Source organism: Ipomoea nil, unplaced genomic scaffold (assembly GCF_001879475.1).
Source record: "Ipomoea nil cultivar Tokyo-kokei standard unplaced genomic scaffold, Asagao_1.1 scaffold2845, whole genome shotgun sequence".
Taxonomy (NCBI): Eukaryota; Viridiplantae; Streptophyta; class Magnoliopsida; order Solanales; family Convolvulaceae; genus Ipomoea; species Ipomoea nil.
The window spans coordinates 6959666-6978468 of NW_017619273.1; the positions used below are offsets into that span (position 1 = coordinate 6959666).

General features: G+C 35.1%; 3 protein-coding genes across 5 annotated transcripts; all 3 read left to right on the forward strand.

Annotated features, from left to right (window-relative positions):
- Nucleotides 1-2118: 2118 nt before the first annotated feature.
- LOC109160116 (uncharacterized protein At4g28440-like) lies at nt 2119-3949 on the forward strand. 2 transcript variants are annotated; one of them, XM_019308282.1, is made up of 4 exons: nt 2119-2167; nt 2221-2308; nt 2564-2777; nt 3603-3949. In XM_019308282.1, exons 1-4 carry the CDS (start codon nt 2148-2150, stop codon nt 3788-3790), a joined length of 510 nt encoding a protein of 169 aa, XP_019163827.1. In that variant the 5' UTR covers nt 2119-2147; the 3' UTR covers nt 3791-3949. The 2 variants fall into 2 exon arrangements, with proteins under 2 accessions (XP_019163827.1, XP_019163828.1); XM_019308283.1 differs by lacking the exons at nt 2119-2167; nt 2221-2308 and adding an exon at nt 2324-2389.
- Nucleotides 3950-10069: 6120 nt separating this feature from the next.
- LOC109160113 (polygalacturonase-1 non-catalytic subunit beta-like) lies at nt 10070-12991 on the forward strand. Its single transcript, XM_019308276.1, has 2 exons — nt 10070-10195; nt 11056-12991. The coding sequence occupies exons 1-2, from the start codon at nt 10127-10129 to the stop codon at nt 12856-12858; spliced, it is 1872 nt and encodes a 623-aa protein (XP_019163821.1). The 5' UTR covers nt 10070-10126; the 3' UTR covers nt 12859-12991.
- Nucleotides 12992-15621: 2630 nt separating this feature from the next.
- Nucleotides 15622-18470, forward strand: LOC109160267 (pre-mRNA-processing factor 17-like). 2 transcript variants are annotated; one of them, XR_002050726.1, is made up of 3 exons: nt 15622-17612; nt 17893-17987; nt 18069-18470. XR_002050726.1 is itself a non-coding variant. In XM_019308553.1 (2 exons), exons 1-2 carry the CDS (start codon nt 15820-15822, stop codon nt 17897-17899), a joined length of 1800 nt encoding a protein of 599 aa, XP_019164098.1. In that variant the 5' UTR covers nt 15623-15819; the 3' UTR covers nt 17900-18470. The 2 variants fall into 2 exon arrangements, 1 of the variants encoding a protein (XP_019164098.1); XM_019308553.1 differs by having other exon boundaries at nt 15623-17612; nt 17893-18470.
- The last annotated feature ends 333 nt before the right edge of the window (nt 18471-18803 follow it).

Genomic DNA, 18803 nt, shown 5'->3' on the forward strand with positions numbered 1-18803 from the left:
CCCAAAATTTCGGTATTCATTTTCCGACACAGCCACTGGAAAATTTCGTGGAGGTTAAGTGCAAGTTTCGGCCACTTGGCCGAAACTTTGAAATGGCCAAGTGGCCAGTTTCGGTCAAATGGAAATGGCCGAAACTTTGTGCAAAGTTTCGGCAAAGGCAGTTTCGGCTTTGGCCGAAATTGTGCTGGCCATGCACAGTTTTCCTACAGCTTCTAATTTTTGTGACTGTTGGGATTTAATTCCAGCTGTTATGGGATTAATGGCAATTTTAATTTTTGAATTAACACCCATGTTAATGGTGGATGTTACAAGAAGTTGTAGGGATGCCCCTAAATGCCATAATAAAGGCTATTCACTCCTCACTCTCTATATAAGAAGGGGTAGAGTGCAGCAGAATTTTTCTAAGGGAAAAAAATAAGAGTAACACACAAGAAAAATAATTTTTTCAAGCCTCAAAATACTTCTGCTTCTACTCCATTCTTGAAGCTGTGCTTTTGCCCGTGCTCTTGTTCGCCGGGTTCGTTCGTTTGGGTGCTCAAACGTCGAACCGTTGTACGTTTTATCCTGGGAGACCTAGGCCACAACGCTCCTAGCACTTTTGGGATGTGGCAAATAAGGTTTTAAGGAAAGAAAGGCACTCGCCTAACTCGTACATTTCTTTCTTCCTTCTCCTTCTTTCTTGTTTGGATTATGCTTTGAAGCAAAAATCCGTTCTCTCTCTTTTGATATATTATTTGGATTGGACTCATAATCTGAGGACTATTAGTTTTAATTTTGGTTGATATATATTGGTATATCTTTTTCGTAGATATACATGTATATATAACCTTTGGATCCGTTTTATATATATTTGTGTGTATATATATATTTCGGATAAATATCCAATAATATTTTATATACTAGTGTGTGTATATATAAATATTATTTTTGGGATATTAAATCCCGATTGTCGTTCATTATCTCCAACAAAACTAACATTAAGCACACAACTTAAGCACAAAAACTACTCACCTTAAGTTTCAACAAATACTCACATTAAGCACACAACCCACGCACCTTAAGCACAAAATCCATGCACCTTAACCACAAAAATCACGCATCTTAAATTCGACCTAGATGCAAAAATTATCAAATTGTCACCGTGTGTGTTTTTTTTAAAATTTTTTTGATAATCCTGGACGTTGATTTAAGCAAGATCAATAAATATATATATGGTAGAGTTCCAGTGAGAACATGTGCTTATGTGAGAACGTGGGGACACATCATATGCATCCATCTAATATTTTTTAATGGTCTAGATTAGATTAAGTGTGTGCGAACGCGCATTAAATGTGTGCAAACGCGATTTAGTGTGTTCGCACACAATTAATCTAATATAGACCATTAAAAAAATATTAGATGGATGCACATGATGTGTTCTTACGTTCTCACCTAAGCACATGTTCTCATATGATCCCAACTATATATATATATATATATATATATATATATATATATATATATATATATATATATATATATATATATATATATATATATATATATATATATATATAATTGTATATATGAGGGTTTAAGTGAGAACAACTCCCATTTAAAAACCAAGACTATGTGGTCTAATGGTACCCGGGTTGGACTTCCATTTGGAAGGTTATGAGTTTGAGCCTCGGTAGAGGCGAATTGAGAATCGAAGTCTAGTATCTAACAAATACTAAACGTCCAAGTTTGCAATAATTATAAAATGAACTCCGCTTTCAAAAATTTTCAATAATTATAAAATTAACTCCATATTTTTGTTTACTAGAACCCTCAACTATTGATGAATCTTGAGGTAAAATAAAAAATAAAAAAAAAAAAGTTAAAATAAAGCTCCTTCAAAAATGTATTTGACAAATTATCAAAATTTTAGATGAATCACAAATATATTAAGTGTAATATGAATATTTTTTAATAATAAAAAAAGAAGTTACTTTATTATATGAAATTATAAATTTGTAATTCATTCAAATCATTTTCCCTCTAAACACACTAATGACACTATCACAGCAGATTGGGAATTTCAAGATTTATTACAGTAAATTTTTTTTTTTTTTTCAAAGAGAATAAATTGTATTGGAAATCTACTTCTGCAAATCTAAGAAAAAGGGATGGGCTTGCAAAATAGGGTAAGGGAAGATAACGGAATTTGCTTTGTTGTGTAAAAAGTAAAAACCACTGCGCAAAACCTAATTCATATTTTTGCGTTGACATTTCACATCCTCTTCCCCGAAGAAAAATCCCTCTTATCTCGGTCTTAGCAGGAATTCTGGTAATTATCTAGTTTTTATGATTCACAAAAAATTTCATTTTCACAGTTATTCATAATCAAATTAAGGTTTTTCTTTTCGAGGTACAAGTATTAACTTCAAATTTATCTGTTTTTCAATTTCTATGTGGAGATTTTACTTCAATGCAGATTGATCGCGTTGCATAATTGTAGTCTGTATACAGTTTAATTTTTTATATTAATCAAATGGATTTGTTAAGATTTGATTCTTACTCTTTGTTTGGCTGATTTTGTTAGTGGATAACCATGGCTGAACAGAAGAAGAATGAACCAGTGTTCGTCAAGGTTGAGAAGCTGCGGCCAATGGCTAGCGGGCTCAATATAACGGTGAAGGTTCTTAGTGTGAAGACCGTAGTTCCAAAGGGAAATCTAAACCGTCCGATGCGACTAGTTGAGTGCTTGGTTGGTGATGAAACTGGAATCATCATCTTCACTGCTAGACATGAGCAAGGTATATCGTTTCTTTCCGTTCAATTTTTTGAACCTATTATTCTTTTCCAAGTTATACTGGTTTGAGACTGTGGTGGTTACAATAATTGGAATTATAAATACTGTATGGCTAGGAGATTTAGAACTTTGTTAGAGAAAGAATTGCAATTCTGTGCAACTCAGATTTCAGAAACGCAATATGTATGATTTGGGCTCTTTGAGGCCAATATAATTGCCATGTTTGATTTCAGGAACCTTAATTCAGATCGTTCTGTTGCTTGTTTTAAATTTACTGTATGCCTGTTAAGATTATTTTTTGGGGCGTAAGATTGAAGGTAATACAGATGGTATCTTGTATTCTTGTCAATTGACTAGGGTACTTTGAAAGAAAGAGCGGAAAAGCCGAGTAGTTTAGAAATTCAACCCTTTTTGTATAGGTATTTAAAGTCATTGATTTGAGTGAGACATTCTTCTTTATTGGGGAAAGTAAGAGCAAGACATTTTGTGCTGCACTGAACTCTTGTTCTTTGAATCTTTACATGTTAATTTGGTTGCCTTTAGGTTTGGAATGATAAAGAGGAATCATGTACAGACAGGCAGTTAGCCTTTTCTTCTTTGATTGCCTTTAGGTTTGGATTTTGGAATGATAAAGAGGAATCATGTACAGACAAGCAGTTAACTCTTTCTTCTTTGAATCTTTAAGGGGATACAACTATGTATTTGACACCTGGTGAACTTTGCTGTATTTGATATGTCTTTCTTCTTTGTGGATTAACTATGCGCATGAATGGTGGGACTATCAAAGTATTATTAATCCCCCTGTCTCTAACAAGATCATTTTGTGCAGTGGACCTGATGACCGAGGGAGCTACACTAACCTTGCGTAATGCAAAAATTGATATGTTCAAGGGATCAATGAGGCTCGCAGTGGATAGATGGGGTCGCATTGAAGTTACTGAACCTGAGAGTTTTTCTGTGAAGGAAGATAACAATTTATCGCTTATCGAGTTTGAACAGGTGAATGTTTTTGGGTAATTCGGTAGAGCATTAACGCATACAACAGTCTTATTATATTTAGAAATTTCAATTGCTCTACTATGTATTTCTTGTAATTCCAGTTGGTTTCAAAAGTTATTGTTTACAACACCATGATTAAGATTCAATCTAGTTCTTATGATGCTTTCTTCAAGTGCATACAGGGATTCAGTACAGCCAACCAAGAATTATGAGATATTAATTTTGGGGAAAAGTGCACTTTTTTTCCTAAGTTATAGGGTAATTATAGAATTCGTCCCTGAGTGTTGATCATGCTCACTTTTCTTCCCAAAGTTATCATTGTCGTTGCACTTTTCGTCTTTCCGTGCTCACTTTTTGTTCTTGAGTTATACTAAAATTGCAAATTTCGTCCATAATGTTTTATTAGTAAAGGGACGAAAAGTGCAACGTCATGACTAACACTTAGGACGAATTCTACAATTACCCTATAATTTAAGGACAAAAAATGTAATTTTTCCTTAATTTTGTTTATTGGGAAGTTTATGAGACATTTATTTGCTAGACTAGAGACTTTGTGCTTAGACTCTGTAGAGAATATGGGCAAAGAGCCAAAGACTGGTGTTCATAAAGTCCCCTAAAGAAATATTTTATATTACTGGTGTGTTTAGGTGGCAAACTAGTTTAAGTTATTTTTGGATTGATGAAAATGGATTGAATGAAAATTCTAAACGTTTTTTTTAATTAGTCCAAATTAATTATGGGTTATATAGAAACTTGAGTTAGTAAAAATGTAATAGTTTTATTTCTATAGTACTACAAGTTTATTTTCACAATAATTGTAATGTAACTACATTATACTGATGGATCTCAAATAGATGCATTAATTGAATGCTACAAATTTATTTTCACAATATTAATAATTCATTATTGTAATAGTAAAGTAGGTTACTGTTAGGATTTTTTTTTTTTTTTATGAATAAAATAAAAATCACATAGGCTTGTAAGTGCTAAACTTGCCAGACTAAAAACACTCTCGTATATAATCAGATGTTGCAATTTCTTCACTATTTTATTTAGAGCATTAAGAACAACAAGAATAATGATTTTCTTTTAGATTTTTGTGTGATAGGAACAAACACACAAAAGATCTAATGAGAATTCATAGTGGGCTCATCACTGTATTCTTAAAGCATCATGTTTGGAAGAAACAAGAAAGTCCAATAAGAATTCCATTTTATAAATAAAAGAATTATAGAATCTCAAATCCAAGCCCAATCAAGGATGTTGGATACTTAGATTATTTTACTTAAAATAAAGTTGATTTGGAAGAGCCCTAATTAGACCACTTTCCTACTTAGATTAGGAAACTTGTTTCCTATTTTAAGTTGTTATTTTTATTGTTTTCTTTATTAGATTTTTAGAATGTTCCTTATCAGATTTTTAGAAGGTTTCTTTATTAGATTTTTAAAAAGATTCTATAGGCATGTTCACCTAAAAAAGGGGCGTGTGTATTATGATTTTAGATAGAAAGTTATCAATAAAATTCCTTTAAATTTTCTTTACACTTGTGTAAGTATTCTTTTTACTATTCGTAGACCTATCAAATAGTGTATGATCATATAGAATAAATATTATGAACATAATAAATTATTAATGCTACTAAATACGGTGCGCCAATAGTATAATTTTTATGAACATATAGAATAAACATTATTAACCTACTATATGGAGTAAATGGAAATGCGTATGTACATTTAGTTTAGTATTTATGTACATTAAAGTTTAGGTTTATGAACATAAATAACAAATATTATGAACATAGTACAAGATAAATGTTACTAAACATGATGAGTCTATAGTGTAATCTTTATGTACATTAAGTTTTATTTTTATAAACATATAGAATGAACATTATGAATCTACTATGATGTACAAAAGTTTAGTGTCTATATATGATATAAGGTTTAGGTTTATAAACATATAGAATAAATACTATGAACAACCCCGCTTAGTAACATAGCTTATCAGTCAATTTTGGCTTATTTGACCACTATTAGCTGATTGACTTGGTTAAACAGCCAATATTTTTGAAAGTAAACTGTTGCATATATTAATCAATCAAAGCTGAAACAAAAGTAGGAGGATCATCCTCCCACACCGAAGAGTATGCCTGTAATGAGGCTGACTGAGCTAACGAATGAGCTAAAACATTTAAAGTACGAGGAATTTAAATAACAGAACAAGAAACTAATAAATTCATCAAGTCCCGACATGCTGAAACAGCTAAACCATCATAAGTGCGAAACTCCGTCGCTGAATTACCAAGAGCGTGACACAGGTTCGAACAATCTGACCGAAGCACCACTTCCGTGACCCCACGATCTCTAAGCCAGGAAAGGGCCTCCTTACATGCGTAAGCCTCCGCCATAAAGGGTCCCTGACATAACGGTAAAGGGTCGTTTTTGGCTGCAATAAAACTCCCATCCACGTCTTGCAATACAACACCATACGCCCCCCTTCTTGTTTCGGCCGAGAATGCCGCATCGAAAGAACACCGCAGCAGTGCGGCAGACTGCCCAGCAGCGGCACTCGGTGCGTCTGTCTGCTGCTGCCTTTCCGTGCGAACCGTAGCCGCGCGCCACGCATGAAGAGATGCCAACGCTCTTTCATACACATGTCATGGCCTACCCACCTTATGCTCCCAAACTGCTGAGTTCCGTTGCAACCAAATATGGTACATAATGGCCACCATAGCAGTAAATTGATCATCATCAACATTTTGCAATAACAATTCAAGCCATACACCAAAATCATCCATCATTAACATTTTGCAATAACAATTCAAGCCATACACCAAAATCATCACCCACCGTACTCTGCACAATAAAGCCCGAAATATTCCACACACATTTAGAATAGTCACATTGTACCAAAGAGTGTAAAATATTTTCAGAACAAAGAGTACACAAAGGGCATGCTAATGGGACTTCTACCCTTCTACTATATAAATTCATAGTGGTGGGAAGCACTCCCCTCACTGCTCTTCACAAGAAAACCTTCCACTTAGGGGGTGCCTTCAGGTTCCAAATTTTATTCCAAGATGAAAAACCACTGGGGGTACAATAACGGTTCCCATTAAATCACGGTAAGCGGCTTTTACTGTATAAATTCCTTTTGGGTCCCCATGCCAATACCACATATCATCATAGGCAGGGCTAATTGGTATCGCAGTAATACGCTCAACATCCACAGCAGAAAAAAGCTCATTAAGCAACGGAATGTCCCAGGTAGAGGATGCTGGATCTATTAATCCAGAAACTTTAACTTCCCCTAAATGAGGAGGTTTCTCCGACACAACCCTCGGCTCCGAATCACCCAATAACCACGGATCACCCCAAACCAAAGTGGTAAACAGCCAATATGAGTGTTTTGTTAATCATATTTTTGTAACAGCTTATTGTTCGATTATGTTAAAATTCAAAAAGTTGTTCAAAACAGCTTTTCGACTAGATTTTAAAAAAAATAAATTATACCCTTAAAGGTCATTTGCATGTAATCAACTATCAACTAGCATCTAATTTACCAAACATCTTCTTAAACCTAGCTAATATAATCATCTAGTCAAACCCGCTAACTCAATCCTCTAACAACTATTTGTCAAACGCCCCCAATATAGGATATGTTTTTAAACATGATGTACTAATTGACACTTTGACATAGTTTTAGACCGGGATTCACCATGCAAGGTGAACATTGATGTAGGATATAATTTGCCATATTTTCTAATCATGAGATTTATACAGCTTTCTAAAAAATTAATTTGAATTATTTGCACTAATTTGGACTATTATATCACTAACATGTTTGGTCATTATTATTTTTTATCACATTTGGTGCACATTTTTTTTTTTTTTTTGCCACATTTATTCCTTAAAACTAAATCTACAATAGAAATTTATTGGAAATCATCATATTGTATGATTTTATTGGAAATTTATTGGAAATCATCTAGTACCATGCCAGCTTGATCGAACACCTCAGCTCGGTGCTTTTGGGTGTGAAAATGTATGATTTTGAATTAGAAGTCTAATGCATTCTGATTTATTTATTTTATTGATAGTTTGATCAAAAGGATTAAATTAAATGTGATGAAATGAAAGTTGTGTATCAAATGTGACAAAAATAATATTTAGAAACTAAATGTATATATCTAGAAGTAACTTAATAATTGTAGAAAGAAAAGTGAACATAATTCAATTAATTTTTGTGAGGTTCGAAGCCAAGAGTTTCTAACCCTAACCAAGATATAACGAGCCGGCTCAAACCAAACATCATTTGATCAAGATTTATCCAAAAGAGTGATGTTGCATTTGTAACAAGCAATCTGAAAATATTTGGTCCAACCTTTGCTTATAGAAATATGGAAAGAGAATCATTTCTTAGTTCATGCAGGGTGGGATGGGGTTTTATTGTTGGAGGGAATATATGGTTTGATGATGAATAATATCATAATCTCACAAAAATGATGAAAAATGTCACTGCCTTATAAATGTGGGATCTAAAGCTTGTGTGTCTCTTTTCTCTAACAAGCTCTTGGGGGAATCTCTTTACTAATTAAGCTACTCCTAATATCTTATACTTGTGGGTGCAATTTTTTTAAATTCCTTTTGAGATTTTCCCATATTCATGAAAGAAAAATGAAAAGAAGAGGGAGAAAAAAATATTATGAAACGTTATATATGTGCAATTCCACATGTTGTCGATTCCACTAATCATGAAATGTTTGTTCAATCCGCATGAGCAGCTCAGTTGGTTATAGGAGTGAAGTTTGGGAAGAATGATCAGCGATCGTGTCACACTAGCAGCAGCAGTGATGGGGACTCTTTAATTTGTACTTACTGAGCTCTGTCAAGTCGGGGTATGGAGGGCCCTTGAAATTGGGGATTCAACCTTTTGGGAAGAATGAAATGTATGTTCAATTCCTTTTAAGAAAAATAAAAATCTTAAGATCTTGAAATACTTATTTCCTACGTCTTCAAATTTAAAAATATGGACTACTATAAATTCAATGAAAATTTGAGAGTAGGGATGAGGTTCAAATCAAATCCATTTTTGATATATCAATATTTTCAAATCTTATATCTTATAGGTATTGAATTTGCAATTATGTTAAGAGAATTGTTAATCACCACATTAAAACTTATAAGAAAAAGGTCAAATAAGTCAATGACTGTTGGACCATCTAATTTTTAAAAAAGTGCAAGTAATTTCCTGAACAATCGAAACTTGTACAATCAAACCAAAACGATAGGTACTCTTAATAAAAATAATGATGGAGTGCCTTAAAATTAAAAATTTAATTGCTTTTTTAAAAAAAAATTAAAAAAATATTATACAAAAAGGTAGTGATGTGGCTACCTTGCTTGGCCTACTCATCTTTGACGGAAACCAAGAAATTTTCTTCATCTTTGGCAGGAGATGAAGAGCTTCTCTCTGTTGAATTGAATCACCAAATTGAATTTTTATGCGCAGTTGAGTAACTTATTTGATCAATTTTTTTTTTACTACTATAAAATGTATCTAAAAAATTTGACAAATTTTGCAGTGGACCATGAATAAAAGGTACATTTCTAATGTATATTATTTGGTATATTATACCAAATAATGTACCTTCAATATTCAAATAATGTACATTCAGAACACAAAATTATTATTTTTTCTTTTTTTTTTTTGTTCTTGCTTTAGAGCCATTGGTCATCCTAGATCAGTACCTTCAATATTCAAATAATGTACATTCAGAACACAAAATTAGTTTTTTTTTTTTTTTGCTTTAGAGCCATTGGTCATCCTAGATCAATAGTTAACGTTATACCAATTTTTTTTTTTTTAACAGGTGTTCTCATATATATGCTTTTAATTCTATATCTCAACAAGTTTCTTTAATTTAAATAGTTAAATTCTAAAATATATACCCCTAAGATTTTAATTATATTTTTAAAGAGTTAGAAAGGATTCCTAATTTTTTCCATGAAATACAATTACATATGAAATGATTTTTTGAAAAGTAAGAAACTACATACTATACCCTCTAGGAAGTTGATTTTAGTTAGTTTCTAAAAATAACACTTTGTTATACTTTAGGTTTTAAGTAACAAAACCTACAAAATCTCTATTCCTAAGGCATTGACTATTTACTATTTACCACCCTACCTCCCACCATCATCTCAACTGTTCTCTTCCACCCCTCACAAAACTCTCACTATAAAGTTGTCTCACAACTAACATACCGAAATTCCATCTCACTCCTCTTATATTCTCTCTCCCCATCTCTCTCTATCTCTCTCTCTCTCTCTCTCTCTCTCAATTTACAGAATAATGAAGCTCCACTCTCTCCCTCTTTGCCTCTTTCTTCTTTTCTTGTGCTTGCCTTCTCCATCTCCCATTGTAAGTGGCTATTTTTTATTTATTTATTAACGTCACTCAGTTATATACTCAATGTTCATAATTTATTTTTATATATTCGTATTTGTATATATCTATTTTCTTTTGTAAACATGGTAGATTTATCGCCCATTATCTGTATGCTCAATGTTTGTATATTGATTTTTAGTTTAATTTTGTTAATTATGTATATTCTTATCTAAATGCATCTATTTTGTTACTTTTGTAAACTGTATGGAATGAAACGGGTGGGATTGAACAGAAATCAAACCAAACATCGTATGCTTAGAGTTCAAGATTATATATTTATACGGCTATGGTATTTGTTTTTTTGTTATATACACTAGCATAAAACTCAGTCCTTTTCGACCTGATTCGAAAAAAGATTAGTCTGAATATAGTATAAGTATAAAAAGTATCTCTATATTTAGGGGTATTCACGACACCTAGTGGTGTAACAATTAAAAAAAAAAAACTGATTTTTTCATGTCATAATAATGTGCATTGCATGAATTAAAGTTTAAGAAACTGTGTTTCCAAAAAAAAAAAAAAGGTTTAAGAAACTGTTTTATGTATTTTATTTTTTTCTAAAGAAGAATCATGAGAGAATCGATGATTGGTATTTGGTAGTTAGTTCATGCATGGATGAATTGACGATCCTACTTATTATATCTAATCTAAAAATTCCGGTCAAGTTTTATGTTGTGCAATGAATTTTACATTATGTTTATTTTATATCTCTAAATATTTTTTTTTCTAATTTTATCCTTTTTTTTATATGAAAAATGCTACTTTATTTTTGCATATTTGATTAGTATAGACTTTTCTCTGATTCTACGTTATTATGGTGGCAATGGACGCAGGTCGCCGTCGGAGATAGCCCCTTCACGCCGAAGGCTTATCTGATTCGTTACTGGAATAACAAGATTTCTAATGATCTGCCCAGGCCGTGGTTTCTCATCAACATGGCGTCGCCGTTGACCGCCGCACAATATGCCGTTTTTTCCAAGATCGCGAAGGCGGATCGGAACTCCCTCGCCGCCCAATTGCCGGAATTTTGCTCCTCGGCGGACCTGCTCTGCTTCCCCGATTTATCCCCCAGCAGCCTTAGCAAGCACGACGACAACGTCAATTTCACCTCGTACGAGTTCCAGAATTTCACTAATTACGGGTCCCACAGCGCCGCCGGCGCCGACTCTTTCAAGAACTACACCGTCGACGTGAACCTCCCCGTCGACACGTTCAGGCGGTACAGCCGGGATTCCTCCGCCCACACTGATCGGTTCTCCAACTACGCCACCGGCGGCAACGTCGCCGACCAGAGCTTCCACACCTACGGCCCCGCCACGGCCGGCGGCGCCGGCGAGTTCGGGAACTATGCGAAGGACGTTAACGTGCCGAATCTAAGGTTCACTGCCTACTCCGACGACGCCGATGGTCGGAAACAGGAGTTCAAATCTTACTCGGAAAACGCTAACGTCGGCGATCAGAACTTCACGAGCTACGGCAAAAACGGCAATGGAGCCGCCACTGGGTTCACTAGCTACGGCAACAATTCCAACGTGATGGACACCGCGTTCAAAAACTACGGCGAGTCCGGTAATGGAGATGCCGATACCTTCACATCGTATGCCTTTAACGGAAACAACCCGGATAACACCTTCAAGAATTACGGCGCCGGAGGGAACGGCCCCGTCGACACGTTCAACAGTTACCGTCAGGAATCTAACGTCGGCGCCGATTCTTTCAACTCCTACGGCAAAAAATCGAACGCCGCCGATGTCGGTTTCGTGAACTACGGCAAAACGTTCAACGGAGGGACGGATAAATTCTCCGGCTATAGTGACAGCGACAGAGTTTCCTTCAATGGCTACGGCGTAAACAACACCTTCAAAGACTACGCCAAAACCGGCGTCACATTCGCCGGCTACCTGAACGCCACCGACGTAACCGCGGCGGTGGGGGCGGCCAAGGGCAAAATGGTAAATAACAAGAGGTGGGTGGAGCCCGGGAAGTTTTTCCGAGAGAAGATGTTGAAGAGTGGGACTATAATGCCTATGCCAGATATTCGGGATAAGATGCCGAAAAGGTCGTTTTTGCCCCGGAATATCGCGGCGGAGCTGCCATTCTCCGCCGCGGAGATCGGCGAACTGGAGAAAATTTTCCACGCCGTCGAGGGCTCCGCCATGGCTAAGATGATCGCCGGCACGTTGGCCGAGTGCGAGCGCGCACCGAGCAGAGACGAGACCAAGCGGTGCGTCACCTCCGTGGAGGACATGATCGACTTCGCCACCGCCGTGCTGGGCCGGAACGTGGTGGTTCGGACGACGGAAACCACCGTGGGGGCGAAACAAACCATCATGATCGGATCGGTCAAAGGAATCAACGGTGGAAAACTCACCAAATCAGTTTCGTGTCACCAAAGCCTTTTCCCATACTTAGTCTATTACTGCCACTCGGTCCCTAAAGTTCGGGTCTACGAAGCGGATATTTTGGACCCGAAAACCAAGGACAAGATCAACCACGGTGTTGCCATTTGTCATATCGACACGTCAGCTTGGGGTGCCACGCATGGTGCCTTCTTGGCACTTGGGTCGGGTCCGGGTAAGATTGAGGTGTGCCATTGGATCTTTGAGAATGACATGACATGGACGGTGGCAGATTAATCAAATATGCTTAATTATGTCAATAACTCATTTAAAGTACCATTTTAGGTAACATTTTATCATTTTATGTTGGAACATGAATGGTGCAGCCTTTGATTAATGACTTTTAATGGAAATGGTTTATTGAATAGTATTTCAGTGTCATACTAACTACTAAGTAATAGTGTTGATATAGAAAATTTTATGATGATTAAAATATCATGCTAAGTAATATTTATATTCTTCATTGATATTATTGATACATGCATCACATAGTATTCATTAATTACATATTTACATTACACCTTAACATTTTAAATTTTATTTAAGTTATACTAAAATGTTATTTATTTTCCATCCTCACATGATTTAGGATCAAAGGAATTGAAAATTCAGTGGAACAATTAGCTAATTAATAACAAAATACACTTGCAATATTACCAAAATTAAAGATATATACAAAAGAACATGATGTTTATAAAGAATAAAGTATTTTGAAATTGTAATATGCTTATGCAATTAATTGTATATTAAGGTTAAAAAGTGATATATATTGTGCTTTATGAGGTTTTAAAATAACAATTGTATAATACTTGTATAATGTCACACGAGTAACTTCAAAGTATCATTTGTTCTAGGAAATTCTAAATATTTTGATTGAACCTTTTAAACTTCTCTCTCTCAATAATACACAGTTTCGGCGATGGAGGAAGAGAAATAAAAATTATCAATTCATTACCATAGTCTTTCACACATTGGCACGAGTATATGCCATTTTATATTAGTGGTTATAAGTGTTGGTTCTGGGTAAGCAAATAATCTACGATAGTAGCGAAAATGCAACTTTATTCCCTTATACTTGCGTAGTAAAGCGTCATGTTTCAATGGTAAGATTTGCACATCATGTTTTCACTCAAATTCAAACCCGTGGCTTGATTTGGACAAGCTAAATATATCATATGACAAAAATGTGGATAATTTTATAAAATTTCCTCAATTTTGAACAAGTTATGCTTCAAAATAAAAAGGTCAATGGTGTAATATCGCTTCAACTTTTGTTTGATGGTGTGATGTATGTGGAGGAAATCATGTTTCGAGTGCATGTATATACGAGGTTCCTTACACTCAAACATGATGATCCCACAAGGGAATACTGGAATACATTTGGATGATACATGCCATATGATGATATAAATAGAAAAAATTTGACAATTATAATCCATCGATAACATTTAAAGGAGTACCTCCAAATTTTCATGAAACAACTAAATTTGTTCCAAAGTCATGGTTGCTACTTGCCATGCCCCAACACCTTCTATGGAGGAGCCTCCACAGTCCATTATGGAAGCAATAAGGGATTAACTATCAACTATCAAAGACACAATTTAATATTTAGTCGCTATTATATCTTTCAGAAGTTGATTTTTTTTTTTTCTGTGACGAGGAAAATCTGCATCTACTATTTGAAGGTGTGCAATGGGCAAATTTTATCTTGTGACTCTAATTGACAAAAAATCACAATTGAGGTAATCCAACTTAGATTGCCTATAACTCATCAATTCAAACTAAGAAGAAACCAAGTCAATAACATGACCAAAGTTGAATTCAGATTTTGTTTATTAATATTGAATATTAATGGATAAAAACCTCTATTGGATTAAAAAAAAAAATCTTTGAACTTTTAAAATAAATAAGTATATAAAAATAATTAAAAGTTTAAAGAGATCATATCATTTAAAATTTATTACTCCGTATAATTTATAAAAGTTTATCAATTTAAAAGTATGTAAACAAAATTTTTATTGATTACTCACCCTTAATTCACAAATTGAATGATCCAATTCTACAAGTAGGATTTCGTTGATCAAATTTTGAAAAATCAATCTAATTCTGGAAAATCAATCCAATTCTACACACGACTATTAACTTCGGGATATACTGTGCGACTGTGCTATACATTATATATAATAATTAATAAATCATTATTTCCTTAAACAATTACGTTATTACTAGAATATTACTAGATATTAATTACTTTTCATATAACAATTTCTTACCAATTAAGCTTTATTAATTCTTTTAATAATAAATTAAATAATTAATATTAAGAAAAGTTTGAGCAAAAAAAAGTTGAATAGGAGGATTTTATTTTTATTAATAGTATAGTATATATAGATATAGATTTTAAGAAATTATGGATACTATTACTATTAAAATATTTTACAAAGCCAAATCTACTATATTGTATCAAACAATCTTATATGTCTACTAATAATGCAAATGCTGACACAAAACAAAAAAAAAAACTAATAATGCAAATGCTATATATAAATTATTAAATGTTGAACTCCAATTCATCCTTATCAATACAAACATAGAGACATAAAAGACCAAAATATTAATTATTAAAAAAAAAAGGAAAATAGTCAAATAGACCCCTAGACATTATATATGAATTTTAATTTAAAATTGTAGTATGAATACAAAATTAAAAAATAATATATTTTATTAGGAATTATATTACATAGAAAAATGGTCAAATAGATCCTTAAACATTATATATGAATTTTTATTATAATATATGAATAGAAAAGTAAAATATAATATATTCTATTGGAAATAGTATTACATTATTTTATAATATTAGGCAAACCTATTTTGAGCATGATTTTGTTTTTTTATTAATAGTATACATAGTATATATATTAGAAGTATGTAAACAAAATTTTTATTGATTACTATCCCTTAATTGACAAATTGAATGATCCAATTCTACAAGTAGGGTTTCATTGATCAAATTTTGGAAAATCAATCACAATTAGCCTTAGACTATTAACTCCTGGATTTACTGTGCTGCTGTGTTATACATAATACATACACCGTACGGCCGCGGAAACCCCAAATTTAACACCAAACCCCAAATTCAACACCAAATTGTCACTGGGGTTTTCTTGTTAGCTTGCTCGCAATCTCTCTTTAATCATGGATCTCTTACGCTCGTATGCCGACGATGAAGAGCAGAAATCCGAAGAAAAACCGCAATCCTCCAACCAAAGCCCTAATTCCCAACAATTGGACAATTCGGGTCACTCCTCTCCAGATTCATCCCCGGTTCGGATGTCGCTCCCGTCCAAATCCGCCGCTCCGAAAGTCGACGACACCATGTTGTCCCTAACAGTCGCCGGCGGCGCAGCTCGGGCGCTTTCGAAGCCCCTCGATCCGACTCAACACACGGTCTCCTATAATCCCACTTATGACCAGCTCTGGGCGCCAATCTACGGCCCCGCGCACCCTTATGCGAAGGACGGCCTCGCGCAGGGCCTCCGCAATCACAAGCTGGGATTCGTTGAAAACGCCGCTATTGAGCCGTTCGTGTTCGACGAGCAGTATAATACGTTTCAGAAATACGGTTATGCATTTGACCCCTCGGCGAATCACTATGTAGGGGATATGGATGTTTTGAAGAAGAATGACGCGATTTCAGTGTATAATATACCGCAGCACGAGCAGAAGAAGAGGAAGCTCGAGAAGAAGAAGGAGATGATGGAGAATGAGCAGGGAGAGGGGGAGGAGGAGGATGTTGATATGACGGAAGTGGACAATCCGGCCACCGAGACGTGGTTGAGGAAGAATAGGAAGAGCCCTTGGTCTGGGAAGAAAGAGGGTTTGCAAGCTGAGCTTACTGATGAGCAGAAGAAGTATGCTGAAGAGTATGCCAAGAAGAAGGGCGAGGAGAAAGGTGAAAGAGAAAAGGGAGAGCCTTTGGTTGAGAAGAGCACTTTTCATGGTAAGGAAGAGAGGGATTATCAGGGTAGGTCATGGATTGCACCTCCTAAGGACGCCAAGCCACAGAATGATCATTGTTATATTCCAAAGAGATTAGTGCATACTTGGAGTGGCCACACGAAAGGAGTTTCCGCCATTAGGTTCTTCCCCAAGCATGGCCATTTGATTCTTTCTGCTGGAATGGATACGAAAGTGAAGATTTGGGATGTTTTCAATTCAGGCAAGTGCATGAGGACTTACATGGGGCACTCGAAGGCTGTGAGAGATATTTGGTTTAGCAATGATGGGACTAAATTTTTAACTGCTAGCTATGATAAAAATATCAAGTATTGGGATACAGAGACTGGAAAGGTGATATCTACATTTTCGACGGGGAAGGTACCTTATGTGGTGAGGCTTAATCCTGATGAGGATAAACAGAATGTGCTTTTGGCGGGTATGAGTGATAAGAAGATAGTACAGTGGGATATGAACTCTGGGCAGATTACTCAGGAGTATGATCAGCATCTTGGAGCAGTTAATACAATCACATTTGTGGATGATAATAGGAGGTTTGTAACTTCTAGTGATGATAAATCCCTCCGGGTATGGGAGTTTGGCATTCCTGTTGTTATAAAGTACATTAGTGAACCCCATATGCATTCTATGCCCTCCATTTCACCACATCCAAATGGGAACTGGCTTGCGGCCCAGAGTTTGGATAATCAAATCCTTATCTATAGTACCAGGGAGAGGTTCCAGCTGAACAAGAAGAAGAGATTTGCTGGACATATTGTAGCTGGGTATGCCTGTCAGGTTAATTTCTCACCTGATGGGCGGTTTGTCATGTCAGGAGATGGTGAAGGTAGATGCTGGTTTTGGGATTGGAAGAGTTGCAAAGTCTTTAGAACTCTTAAGTGTCATGATGGGGTATGCATTGGTGCTGCGTGGCATCCTTTGGAGCAAAGTAAAGTTGCTACCTGTGGCTGGGATGGCTTGATCAAATACTGGTAATATATCTCATCCCTTATACAATATTATATACTGCATAATACTGCTTTATATGACGATTACATCTTTATAATTTATATTGCTTTGTTGTGGCATTGGACAGTAGTTAGCAAACACTAAATGCATCAGGTAAACCAACTTAGGTTGTCCATAACTGATTGACTCAAATCAAGAAAGGTTGTCCATCTTAGAAGAATAGATGTCGCTTTAGACTCATATATGTGTCTAACTGTCTATGTGTAGTCCTGTCTAAGTGACTTAACTCCTTGATTTTTGCAGGGACTAAACAATGGGATGCGAAGCTTGTCGTTTGTTTTTATTAATCATCTCATTCACGGAAGAGCTTCATTAATCGATAAGTTCAGTTGGAATTTGTCAGTGTATTTTCAAATCTCATTTGGAGTAAGATATATCAGAAATCTGTATGAGCTCGAATGCTTCCTCGCAATTTACAGGTTCAAACACCTTCCATATGTGTGCATGCTAGAAGAAAAACATCAATCCTAACTTGGTGCCCTTGCTTGCATCCCCTTCTATCTCTACTTGATGATGATCAATTTTGCGCCATACAGAATTGTCTGATAGGCTGTCCAGGAAGTTGTTGAGTTGTATTATATTGCACTCTTTCCTGTATTATTGGCACTGGTCTGTTTTAATGAGTTGTAGGCTAAAATAGGATAGAACAAAGTGCAAAATTCACTTTGATCGACTGTAATTTGTTATAGCAATTTTTATTTGACTAGCGGATTCCCCTACATTTTGCCCATCTTGTATTTGGCGTGTGTTGGATTTGTAAGAATCTACAGAAGTGAGTGTAGTAATGAGAGTATGTGTGTAGAAAGATAGTTTTTTTTTTTCTTGTATATTTCTATTTTTTGTGAAATTTCAAAATCATGATTAATGGCCAAATTTCTGCAATACACCGAGTTTCAGTGCAGGGAAACAGAGTTCCTTCTGCAAATAGTTCATATATACATATATATAGATTTTGTAAATCAAATGTCAACATAAGTTGCACATATTCTGCTATGAAAACAAAACAGTATTTTATAAACTTTTAAGAACAAACATAGCAAATAACATTAGGGCAAAAACCATTTGAACGGACACAAACCTTACTTTCACTCTACCACCTTAAAGCAAAAATCCCCCCATCTAAGCTTATCTTCTCCATATTTTCCACCATATTC

Coding starts and splice junctions, on each gene's coding strand:
- LOC109160267 (XM_019308553.1), top strand. CDS start 15,820: ATGGATCTCTTACGCTCGTATGCCGACGATGAAGAGCAGAAATCCGAA.
- LOC109160116 (XM_019308282.1), top strand. CDS start 2,148: ATGGGCTTGCAAAATAGGGT. Junction 2,309..2,563: donor CGGTCTTAGCAGGAATTCTG/GTAATTATCTAG, acceptor TGATTTTGTTAG/TGGATAACCATGGCTGAACA. Junction 2,778..3,602: donor CACTGCTAGACATGAGCAAG/GTATATCGTTTC, acceptor CATTTTGTGCAG/TGGACCTGATGACCGAGGGA.
- LOC109160113 (XM_019308276.1), top strand. CDS start 10,127: ATGAAGCTCCACTCTCTCCCTCTTTGCCTCTTTCTTCTTTTCTTGTGC. Junction 10,196..11,055: donor TGCCTTCTCCATCTCCCATT/GTAAGTGGCTAT, acceptor CAATGGACGCAG/GTCGCCGTCGGAGATAGCCC.